We start from the raw sequence: 11,244 nt of genomic DNA, 5'->3' as shown, positions 1-11,244 counted from the left end.
AAACACTGAGGCATCTGTCAAAATATCTTATTTTATGTTCCACAGAAGAAAGGCATACAGGTTTGGAACGACATGAGGGTGAGTAAATCATGACAGAACTTTCCTTTTTGGGGTGAACCATCACTCACAATATTTTGTGTCAGTATTAAGACACTAAGTACAGAAATCTTTAACTTCCTGTAATGTAGAGCAATGAAGAATAAATAAGTGTCAGACTCAAATAAATATATAAATAAATCAAACTCTACATATGGTAAATGCACTTGGCGTGAAAAGGAAGAAGGAAGTAAACCAGTTGCCCCGCCTACGACTCCCTCAGTGATGCTTAGCAGAGTTTAGATGAGGGACGGTATAAAGCACGGCTGCTTCATCCAGTCAGTACAACACACTCTGAGCCTTGAGTCCAGAAACAGAGAGCCTGAGACCGGTCACCAGGTGAGAAATGCAAAAATTATCTTTAAATTACATACATTTCATTGGAATAAAAAAAAAAAAACTAGTATCATGAAACTCTATGATGCTGATTGCAAATGAAAAGAATTGAGTAAATAATGGTTACATTTAATAGACACTTCTTATTTTATACGGATTTTTTTTCTTTCAGAATGATTTGTTAGTATTATTATTTTTGCTTAAAATATAACATTTTAAACCAACACATTTTGTTTAAAAATAACAAATGTCTACACAGTATGAAAAATAGCATTAATGTCTACACAGTATAAAAATATAATTTTTTTATAGAAAAAAGTAGTTTAAAATAGGTTTTTAAAAAAAGTTATTTTTATTTAAGTTAATTTATCATTATATATATAAATATATATATTTCTCTTAAATGTAGAGGAATTTATCTTAAACAATTGTTGAAATACACAAAACAGTGCAATTTTCATAAACATAATATCCATTTATGTGTACTCTCTATATGTCTCAATTTGTGTTTCAGAGATGAATCTTACCAATTTTCTTTTTGTGTTGGGGTGCTGTTGGGTCCTTTCAATGGGTGGTAAGTTTACCCATCATGCCATCAAAAAATCAAACGGCTAATGATTAACAATATAGAATCAAATCATATCAATATTTTTGGTGCCTGAAATTCAGTCTTGTGCTTTAGTCATTTAAGCTATACCTGGTTTGACATCCGTCTTCTGGAGAGTCAATTTCGTGTATATTTTATATCCCTTACTGCACATTGCTGTCACGTTCATTATCTGATTCTGTTCATTATTTTCCCCATTTGTCTGCCTATTTGAGTTCTCATTAATCTCCTTGGTTTCTGAGTGAGGCCAGCAGGGGGTGCTCACCCTGTGGTCTGCATGGGTCCTAATGCCCCAACATAGTGACAAGGCCACTATACTGTAACAAGCACAGTCTTTCAGATGAGACGTTAAACCGAAGTATTGACAATTATCAATCATGATAACCCCTAATAATCCCCATCAACTGAATTGTCTCTATAACTCTCTCCTCTACACCTACAGACAATGTCTGTTGAGCGCACTGGCGCCGTTGTTCTGTGGCTGCCGTCCCATCATCCAAGTGGATGCTGCACACTGGTGGTGGTTGAGGAGAGACCCCTGACATGATTGCAAAGTGCTTTGGGTGTACAGTAGTAAACACACAGCGCTATATAAATGCCTCATTCCTTCATTGATTAGCCATTCTGTTCAGCTGTGAACCTCCTTTGTATGCCTCATGCATTTATAGCCTGAGTTTCGGTCTGTTCCTTTGTCCGTTCTCGTTTATAACAGTAGCTGTGTAAACTTATTCTACTGAGTTTTCCTGCGTGTTATATTAAAGCTCGTTGTAATCGACCGTTCACAAAGACCCGCCCCCTTTAATTAATGTTGCTATATGTCCAACAAGCCATGCCGTTCTCACGCCACACATCATGTTCTCACGCAGTGAAAAATACATTGCAGAGAAAAGAAGACACCGACAACGCGTCGACAGACAAGACAGAGCAGGTTTCTTTTGATATGAAACTTAAACAATAGATACCGTTTTGTGGATCTTTAATGTGTCGTAAGAGTCACTGTAGAGCCTTAGTTCAAGAGGCTCGTGAATCAATCATCTCTTCCATCTAGTTAATTTACAGCATCAAATAAACATGAATGAACATCAGAAGTAATGTTGTTTCAGCCACGGAAAGAGGTCAGTACACACTTTTTTTCCAAGTTCAAGTCCACCGGCGTTAACCTGCTAGCTCCCTTGACTACTTTGTCAGACAAAACGGCTGATTCGGCGTTATTTTTGTTGAGATCGCTTGGCAGTCAATCTTTCGGCGAAGGGTGAATTGTATTCCTGTCATCGTGCGATTCATTTATCACAGCAACATTGTTACAGAAGAACGTACCAAAACAGGGTTTATTTTTGTGGTATTTTCTTTTTTTTGTTTTCTCTCCATCACCATGTACTTTCCCGCTGTCCAGTTATTGTGCCTGGAGCAGAAGGACTGCTCCCTGGAGTAACACAACAGGGATTTGTTTGGAGTTGGCGTGCCTAACGCTATCTCGACTGCTCACTTTGTGTGTTCTACTTCTCCAGTCTCAGGGAGTGGCCATTTGACGGAGATGTTGCATGTGCCCACCACAGATTATGGAGACCGGCCCGGTGCGAAGGGAGTGCTTGTGGAGCTCCAGGACTGGGAGGAAAACCCTGCCCACAACCCCACAGCTGTGGATGAGATGTTTAGGCCTAGGACATTTTTGAGGAGGATTTAATGGACTTTTTGGAGAACTTCCCAGTATCTCCAGTATTCCCTGTCTTTCCAGTATTCCATGTCTTTCCAGCACCCCCCCCCCCCCCCCCCCCCCATCTCTCCAGAATACCTGCCCAGCCTCCCTCTCCCACCTCCTCAAACAGTTCCTCAGCCCCGCCTCCGCTAGTGTCATTTAGCCCTTCTGCATCTCCCTCTTACAGGACCTGCTAAGTGTCTTCAGGCCACCAGCTCCACCAAGCCTAGAGGATCCCCTGGCTTTGGTTCCACCCTGACTCCTCCCTCCCTCAGCTCCACCAGAAACCATTGGCCATACGGCTGTACCGGACTCCCTCATCCATCAGGCTCCGCCTGCCTGCCTGCCCTTTATCTTGTTTCGCCCTCCCACTGCTCTACCATCATCCTCGGTCCCACCGGCTCTGCCTCGGTTCTCTGGTTATCCGGCTCCACCTCGGACACTCAGTGCCCCGGCTCCACCTCGCCCTCTCCGGTGCCTTCGGTCTTGCGTAGGCTTGTCTGTTGATCGGCTCCACCAGTGTCTGCATCTTCAGTAACTCCATCTTCGTTGGTCGTCCCCAGGGTGTCACATTCCATCAAATCATCTCCACCATGCCTCCTGGCTGTTAGCTATTCTGTTCAGCTGTGAACCTGACCACACTTTTTTTTTGCCTCAGGCATTTATACACAAAATTTATGTCTGTTCCCGTTCTACCAGTAGCTGTGTACCCTTATTTTTCTGAGTTTTCCTGCGTGTTACAGTATATTAAAGCTTGTTGTGATTGTATTGTCATTGTGTGATTAATTCATTACAGCAATATTGTTACAATTGCTCCATTTTGTAGAAAATATACAAAGAATTGTATTAATACCAGGTGTAAATATCTATAGACTGAGTGAAACTGAGTGACAACTAAGTTAATTAATCTACCCTCCAAAATAAATAAATGACAGGTTTCATTATAATTAGTAATTATTAGCCTTTCTAGGGCCATATCATCATGTAACACCCTTTTCTTTTTTAGCAGAAAAAGAGAGTACCGGGAGACATTTCATTCTGGATTCAATTGAGGAAGCAAAGAAAATTGTAGATGCTGCTTACAAGTATTCTCGTGATGAGTGAGTAGTTTTAAGAATATTGCTCAATATTCCTGTGCCATCTCATCAGTCATTGATCCATTTTATTTTTTATCAATCTCCCCACTTTCAGGAGTTTAGCAAGGGTGCGTGGAGATGTCATCAAGCCTTCCGACAAGCTACGTCTGCTGAAACAGCCAGCTCGAAAGACACGAGAAGCTGTGAGAGCCGCAGACTACATGGGGCAAACGCTCAGACTGATCAGTGAGAAAGCTCATCATGTACACAAGAGGGCCATTAATGCTACAGGTATGAGAACAAAAAACTTTGCCAATCTAGCAAAGCTCAGAAAAGATCCATCACTGACTGATGTTCCTTGCTATAATATGTCATTGTGTTTTTCCCTAGATCTACTCACTGAAGACGAGCTCAACACGATTACACGTCTGACAGGCTGTGCTGCTCATGCCCGGCCCCCTTCTTGTAGAACCACATCCAACATAAACAAGTATCGAACTGCCAACAATGTCTGCAACAACAGGTCTGTCTTGACCTCCTTATTCAGAGTAGTCTTAATCAAAGACTCAGGGCCCTATCTTGCACCCAGCGCAATTGACTTTGTACACCGACGCATGTATCATTCCTATTTTGCACCCGCGCACAGCGGACTTTTCCCTCCACAGATGCACATCGGTAAATTAGGGAATGAACTTGCGCTCGCGGGGGCGGTTCGGCGAAAAGAGGAGGCGTGTTCTGGCGCAAAAGTTCCCTGGTGCTATTTTCCAGGTTTAGAAAGTAATTCCACCACTGACCAGGAAAAACCCAGTCTAAAGACAGTGGCGCGTTGCGCGTTAGTCATATGGTATTTTAAGGGTGCGTGCTTGGCCATAATGTAGCATGTTAACGCCCATACACTTTGATTCTCTAATATAAACAGACGCAGCATTTTTCATTTTTCGCAAATCATACATTATTACAAGGAAAAATATTAACACACGAGGGAAATCATTGTTGTGTCCATGAAGATGTGAAAAAAAATCTATCTAAATCTAGATTAGGCTACACATTTACCCAAATTATACGCCTTTTTAACCGAAGCTAATTTGGGTGGGTTTCTCCCATCATCCCCAATGTCACTTTTCTGTCTTTTACTGCCCTGACGAGAACGTCGGTTTCCTCGGCTGTGAACCGTTCCTGGCATGCGCTGGTAAATCCGCCGTTATAATAGCAATCCGCCATGGAACAAGCGCGCCTGCTCTTAAAGGGAATGTGAGAGGACGCTCTGGTTTATTTCACGTTACGCCCAAACCACACCTATGAATAATGAAGCTACTTCAGACCAACCCCTTTTAGATTTGAGCCGGGCGCAAGAGGCATTTATCCCGCCGGGAAAATAGCAACAGTGCCGGGATCCACCCACAAAGTTAATTGCGCTTTGACACTTGCGTTTCAGATCGTTAAAATGTTAAGCAACTAAATGTATCATTCCCAGGAATAACCCTCTTCTTGGTGCATCCAACACCCCTTTTGCCAGCTGGTTGCCTGCTGTCTATGAGGATGACATCTCAGAGCCCAAAGGGTGGGATCCCAACAAATTGTTTAATGGTGCAGCGCTGCCCATGGTATGAAGGAGATGATTAGGAATAGTTTACTGAAGTCTACTTGACAACCAAGTAGGCCATCAATAAGTTAACAATGTCTGAATTCTGTCTACCTTATTGATTTCAGGCCAGACTGGTTTCCAATCGTATTCTAAGCACTGCAGATGCCGACGTAAAGAGTGATCTTGACTTTACCTCCATGCTTTCCACTTTTGGGCAATGGATTGACCACGATCTGACGTTAGCGCCCACCTCACCAAGCATTAAGTCCTTCAGCAGTGGCCTCAACTGTGATGAGAGCTGTGAGCGCTCTGAACCCTGCTTCCCAATTCCAGTCAGTCAAAGATTGTCCTTCTGTCAAAGATTGTCCCACTCTGGTTGTTGTATAATAGCTATAATTCATGCTATACTTATTGTCAAAACACAGGCTCCTCCAGGAGATCAACGCCTGCTTCCTGACTCCTGTCTCCCTTTCTTCCGTTCATCACCGGTCTGTGGTTCTGGGAAAACCGCCATGATCTTTGGTAGGGTCCCCAAAGTTCGGGAACAGATCAATGCTCGTACAGCTTTCCTAGATGCTGGACAGGTTTATGGAGCAGAGGATGGGCTAGCAAAGGAACTGCGAGACCTGACTAATGATGGTGGTCTACTACGCGTCAACGATCAGTTCCAGGACAATGGACGAGAGCACCTGCCCTTCACCAATTTTCAAAGTAACCTCTGTGCCACGCGTGGGACAACCCTCAATGACACCAACCTAACAGAGGTGCCTTGCTTTATTGCAGGTCAGTAACTTTTTAGTCGTTATTGGTAAATCCAGCATTTAAAATGTATGGTATTTGCACAACTCCATGTTGCAAATGCTAATAAACTCTTGATGTGTGTAGGGGATGTTCGTATTGATGAGAACATTGGTCTGACCTCATTACATGCACTTTTCTTGAGAGAGCACAATAGATTGGCTCGTGCCTTCCATGTGCTCAATCCTACCTGGAGTAGTGAAACCCTCTATCAAGAGGCAAGAAAAATTGTGGGTGCCTACAACCAGGTAAAGACACTCAATGAAAGGTGCAATAATACAAGCACACACAGTTAAATGTGGAGTAAAACAGATATTCATGATCAACCTCTCCTTTCTCTTTAAGATCTTGGTGATTAAGGAATACGTGCCAATAATTGTGGGCCCTGAGGCTAACAATAAACACCTTGGACAATATCCAGGTTACAATGAAAATGCGGACCCTACCATTTCAAACGTCTTTGCCACTGCAGCTTTCCGTTTTGCCCACCTGGCCATTCAACCCATCATATTTCGTCTTGATGAAAATTACCAGAACCATCCTCAATTTCCAGGCATTCCCCTTTTCGAGGCCTTCTTCTCGCCGTGGAGGGTGATATTCGAGGGTGAGTTTGTGAGGCTTGTTACAGCATACCTAGAGAGACCTAAATCTGTCATCTTTCCAATTTTATTTCTGCTTTGCTTTTTGCTTAGGGGGCATCGATCCTCTGCTCCGTGGATTGATTGGTCGGCCAGCAAAACTGAGTACGCAGGACCACATGATGGTGAATGCTCTAAGAGAGAAACTGTTTGCATTTACAGTCAACATTGCTTTGGACTTGGCCGCCCTTGATATGCAAAGAGGCCGTGACCATGCATTACCAGGTAAATATTCTGGACTCATACACAACATGCACACCAAGTCTTGGAACCCTTTAAACTGAACCACTTGAAGCCAACTCAGCTTCATGCTGCATTATCACTGAATGTGTTTTTGAGGGAAGACTTACCGGTATACATCTGTTGTTCCTCATAAGGCTATAATGCATGGCGTCGGTTCTGTGGACTGTCTGCACCTCAGAATGAGCAACAATTGGCTGTGGTGATGAACAACACTGAATTGGCTAACAGGCTGATTGAGCTTTATGGCACCCCTGAGAACATTGACATTTGGTTGGGAGGCGTTGCTGAGCCTTTTGTTCCTGGTGGTCGTGTTGGTTCTCTTTTTGCCTGCCTTATCTCTAGACAGTTCCAGCACATTCGGGAGGGTGACAGGTAAAGATTTCTGTGTATTTAGTCCAGTGGTGTCCAATCAGTCTCCTGGAGGGCCACTATCCTCCTCCGACCCTAATTAAAAACACCTGAGCCGACTAATCAAAGTCTTCAGGAAACTTCCAGGTAAAATGCACTGTGGCAGGTTGGAGCTAAACTCTGCAGGAAACTGGCCCTCCAGTAGCAAGATTGGACATTCCTGATTTAGTCAATGAGACAAGTATGTGTTTGATTGGTGTTAATGTCAGGTGTCACGGTGTGTTCAGGTTTTGGTGGGAGAACAAAGGAGTGTTTACCACCAAACAAAAAGCCTCACTGGCCTCTGTGTCGCTGGCCCGCATCATCTGTGACAACACTGGAATCGGCAGAGTTCCCAGAGATCCTTTCCGCTTCACCAGTTCAGACAATTTCGTTAACTGTGGGGATATCCCCGCCTTAGACCTCAACCCTTGGATTGAAACTGGTAAGGCACCATAGTATTAGAGCTACTTTTGTTAGGTACTAACTAAATTAAGTACTCTACAGGCACATAAAAAAGGTAGTAAGAAGCTTAGGCAGAAATTTGCAGTCAGAGGAAGACAATTTATGTTGTACCACATCACATAAGCATTTAAGAGCTCTTTAGGCACATATCAGATTTTGAAGACATTTTATAATCTGACTGCATGGTCAGCATGGTTTGGTTCACCTGTGATTTGGGATTTAACCTTCCAGGTGACAGTTGCATCAACATTTTCAGACATTGGAAATGAGGTTAAACAAGTGTTTGTTTTCTCTTAATTGCAAGAGCAAAGAGCGAGTGTTGATGTTGTGCACATGATTTATTATTTAGCTTAAATAGCAATAAATTAAATAGCTTAAATTCATTCACTGCAAAACCTTTAAAACGGACACAGCTTGAGTAGTTTCTTCTTTACACTGTACTGGTTAGAGTGCGGATCGGGCCGCATTTTTCTGTCCGAGCCCGGCCCGCATCCGACAGAGCAGTTACCGAACCTGACCTGAGCCCGACAGGTATTAAGATATTTTTGTCCGAGCCCGACCCGAGCACGACACAGATTAAAAAAATTAGATTAAAATCTAATTTTCTCATACTAATGACACATTTACGTTTGTTTGTGAGGAAAGCCCACTTTTATCAAGAAATTGTAGGAAGGCATCTAGTACTGGTGCAGTGACAAATTAATACATTTGGATGTCACAACTGTCAAGCAATGTTTTATGACTGCACATGAACTGAACCAAACCTTTGAACTGAACCTAAGCTGTTTAGTCCTTCTTTCTACCTTTTTTCTACCTTTCTACCTAGTAATTTTGCTTGGGTTAGGGTCCTCTTTTGCATATTAATCGGAGATTTATTCTACTTTAATGCAAACGGTTATGCTTATAGTACCAGAGATGGTAAGTAAAGAAGTACAAATACTTTGTTACTGTACTTAAGTAGATTTTTCTCGTATCAGTACTTCACAATTTATTTTTCTGTCAACCTTTTTCTGTCACTCATTTTTTTACACAAATATATGTACTTTCTACTAATATTTTCAAACCAGGTTTGTTACTTTAGTTTTAATCTCTATTCGGTGGCATCTCTAAAAAATCATGAATTGGCAAGTCTTGACTGGCAAACGCTATGATTTGGCTCCACACCAACGGCAAAAGGTTTCTTTCGATCAGAGTAATCAATGCGAGAGACCTGAGAATGGAGAGGCAAAACTACTGATCCGTTCAGGACTTCAAGTGCAGTTCAGTTTCATCTGTTAATATGCTATTGTGGTTTTGTCTTTGTGCAGTAGCACCTCATTACTATCATCGTACAAAAAAAAGGGTTGTCCATGGTTTCAGAATTCTTTGTGGGTGTATGGCAGGGATAGGCAACTCCGGTCCTGGAGGGCCACTGTCCTGCAGAGTTTAGCTCCAACCCTAATTAAACACACCTGAACTAGGCAATCAATGTTTTCAGGATTACTAGAATAGATACAGGCAGGTGAGTTGTTATCAGGGCTGAAGCTAAACTCTGCAGGACAGTGGCCCTCCAGGACCGGAGTTGCCTATCCCTGGTGTATGGGATGGCCTGGATGAGCATCATTTCCCAGTCTGAAATTTTGTCCCAGTCCGACCCTGTTCTATATGGTGGTTTTTCAGCCTGGATACATTCATTAGCTAACAAAATTTAAAATGCAAGTTATTTTGTATTAATGTATTAATATGATGCAAGGTCCATTTACCAGAGTGACACTAAAACGGGTAGTAGTAATGGCTACTTTTTACCTAAGTACATGTCAGAGCCCATACTTATTTTCTTTAAATTGAGAGGAAAAAAAACTTCTACTTGAGTGAAGGATGTGTGTACTTTTGCCATCTCTGTATAGTACAAACATATAACATCTATGCATTAACCCTCAGACACAGAGTCCTTCCAAGGACCTCCGGGACCCAGAGGACCTCCAGGAGAACCTGGTAAGCAAGCCATAGATCAAACTATCTAAAAACCACCAACCTTGCTCATTGTTTTAATTTTTAAGCCAGACAACTGAACAAACCAACTGAGCCAAGATAAAAACTAATGCAAATAACATATTTAATATCTTTTTTTTATCAATATCACTTTTTTTATCGTTTTCTCTAATATTTATTTTTCCCAGGTCCACAAGGTGTAGCAGGCCCATCTGGACATTCAGGACCCCCAGGACCCCCCATTAATACTACAGGACAACATTCTGCCTTCTTTGCTTTTGTTGGCACCGCCCTTCCTGCCTCTGCTAAAGTGATTGTGTTCAGTCGGGTCCTTTACAATGGACAGAACCATTATAACAAAAAATCAGGGCTGTTCTTCTGCCAGATTCCTGGCGTATATGAATTCCAGTTCTCATGCATAGGAACTCAGACTTTGGGCACAGTGACCTTAAAGAAAAATAATGCTGTACAGCTAACTGCTGAAACAATCAACCTTAATACGCGATCATTAGCTGAAGGAAAGGTGATACTGAACCTACAGATAGGAGACCGTGTGTGGATAGAGGCTTCACGGGGTGCAAATGTTATAGGCAGTTCCAGCTATTTCTCTGGCCATATTCTTTTTCCTGTTTGAGACTATTACTTTTAATGCATTACTATTTTCCTTTTATGTAGCTGTTGTTTTTATTTATTATAAATGCAGTTGCGTACAAATGCTCATATCCTGCGGATAAGAATAACCAGAAAAAAGCCTATAAAATGCAAACTTCTACTTTCCCCATTGTCTTTAGAAATCACAGTAAGAAAGATATCAGTGTTTTAAAAGTAGTCGTTTCTGTTGTTTTTTATTAATAAGATGAATATGAATATGTTAGCTATGCAAAATGAAGTGTTCAGTTTTAATGTTGGAATTTTGAATTGTTTAAAGCTAAATGATTCATAATTTAGGAACATTGACGTAACCGCTTACGTCATGTATGATGATAAATGTTGTTTTTGGTTTTGTTGTTAGATTGCAGCAAAAATATTCTGTTGTCCATTCGGTGACAGTTATTTATGTGCATGCTTTTAGCAAAGTGAAATAAAAAAATAAAATTAAAAACTTTATATATTAATTATTGGGCTTGTTCTACTTTCTAAATTGTGAGTGTGAATACACAACCAAAAGGGAAAATATTAGGCACATGCACAGATAGACTCCAAGTGGTGCTCAAGCACCGGCCCTTTTGGCCTCTGATTAGATAAGTGTGCTTTTTGCAAGACTTTTTTGTTTGTTTTTATTTTAATTTGGCCCATGGCACCAATTCACAAATAAGCGTGTGCCCAACAACTTATTCTTAATAATT

At 41.7% G+C, this 11,244-nt stretch overlaps 1 protein-coding gene across 1 annotated transcript; it reads left to right on the top strand.

The window, feature by feature from the left end:
• The first annotated feature begins 385 nt into the window (after positions 1 to 385).
• LOC306991530 (eosinophil peroxidase-like) lies at positions 386 to 10,977 on the top strand. The gene is made up of 15 exons (XM_079599468.1): positions 386 to 435; positions 947 to 1,006; positions 3,742 to 3,835; positions 3,927 to 4,102; positions 4,202 to 4,334; positions 5,286 to 5,415; positions 5,522 to 5,728; positions 5,822 to 6,179; positions 6,282 to 6,442; positions 6,540 to 6,798; positions 6,887 to 7,057; positions 7,210 to 7,447; positions 7,711 to 7,907; positions 9,848 to 9,901; positions 10,087 to 10,977. The coding sequence occupies exons 2-15, from the start codon at positions 949 to 951 to the stop codon at positions 10,530 to 10,532; spliced, it is 2,682 nt and encodes an 893-aa protein (XP_079455594.1). The 5' UTR covers positions 386 to 435; positions 947 to 948; the 3' UTR covers positions 10,533 to 10,977.
• Positions 10,978 to 11,244: the final 267 nt, after the last annotated feature.

This window comes from Phoxinus phoxinus, assembly GCF_949152265.1.
Source record: "Phoxinus phoxinus genome assembly, chromosome: 23".
NCBI lineage: Eukaryota > Metazoa > Chordata > Actinopteri > Cypriniformes > Leuciscidae > Phoxinus > Phoxinus phoxinus.
Note: the sequence above shows the minus strand (reverse complement) of the source record. Positions and strands in the feature narration are given on the sequence as shown.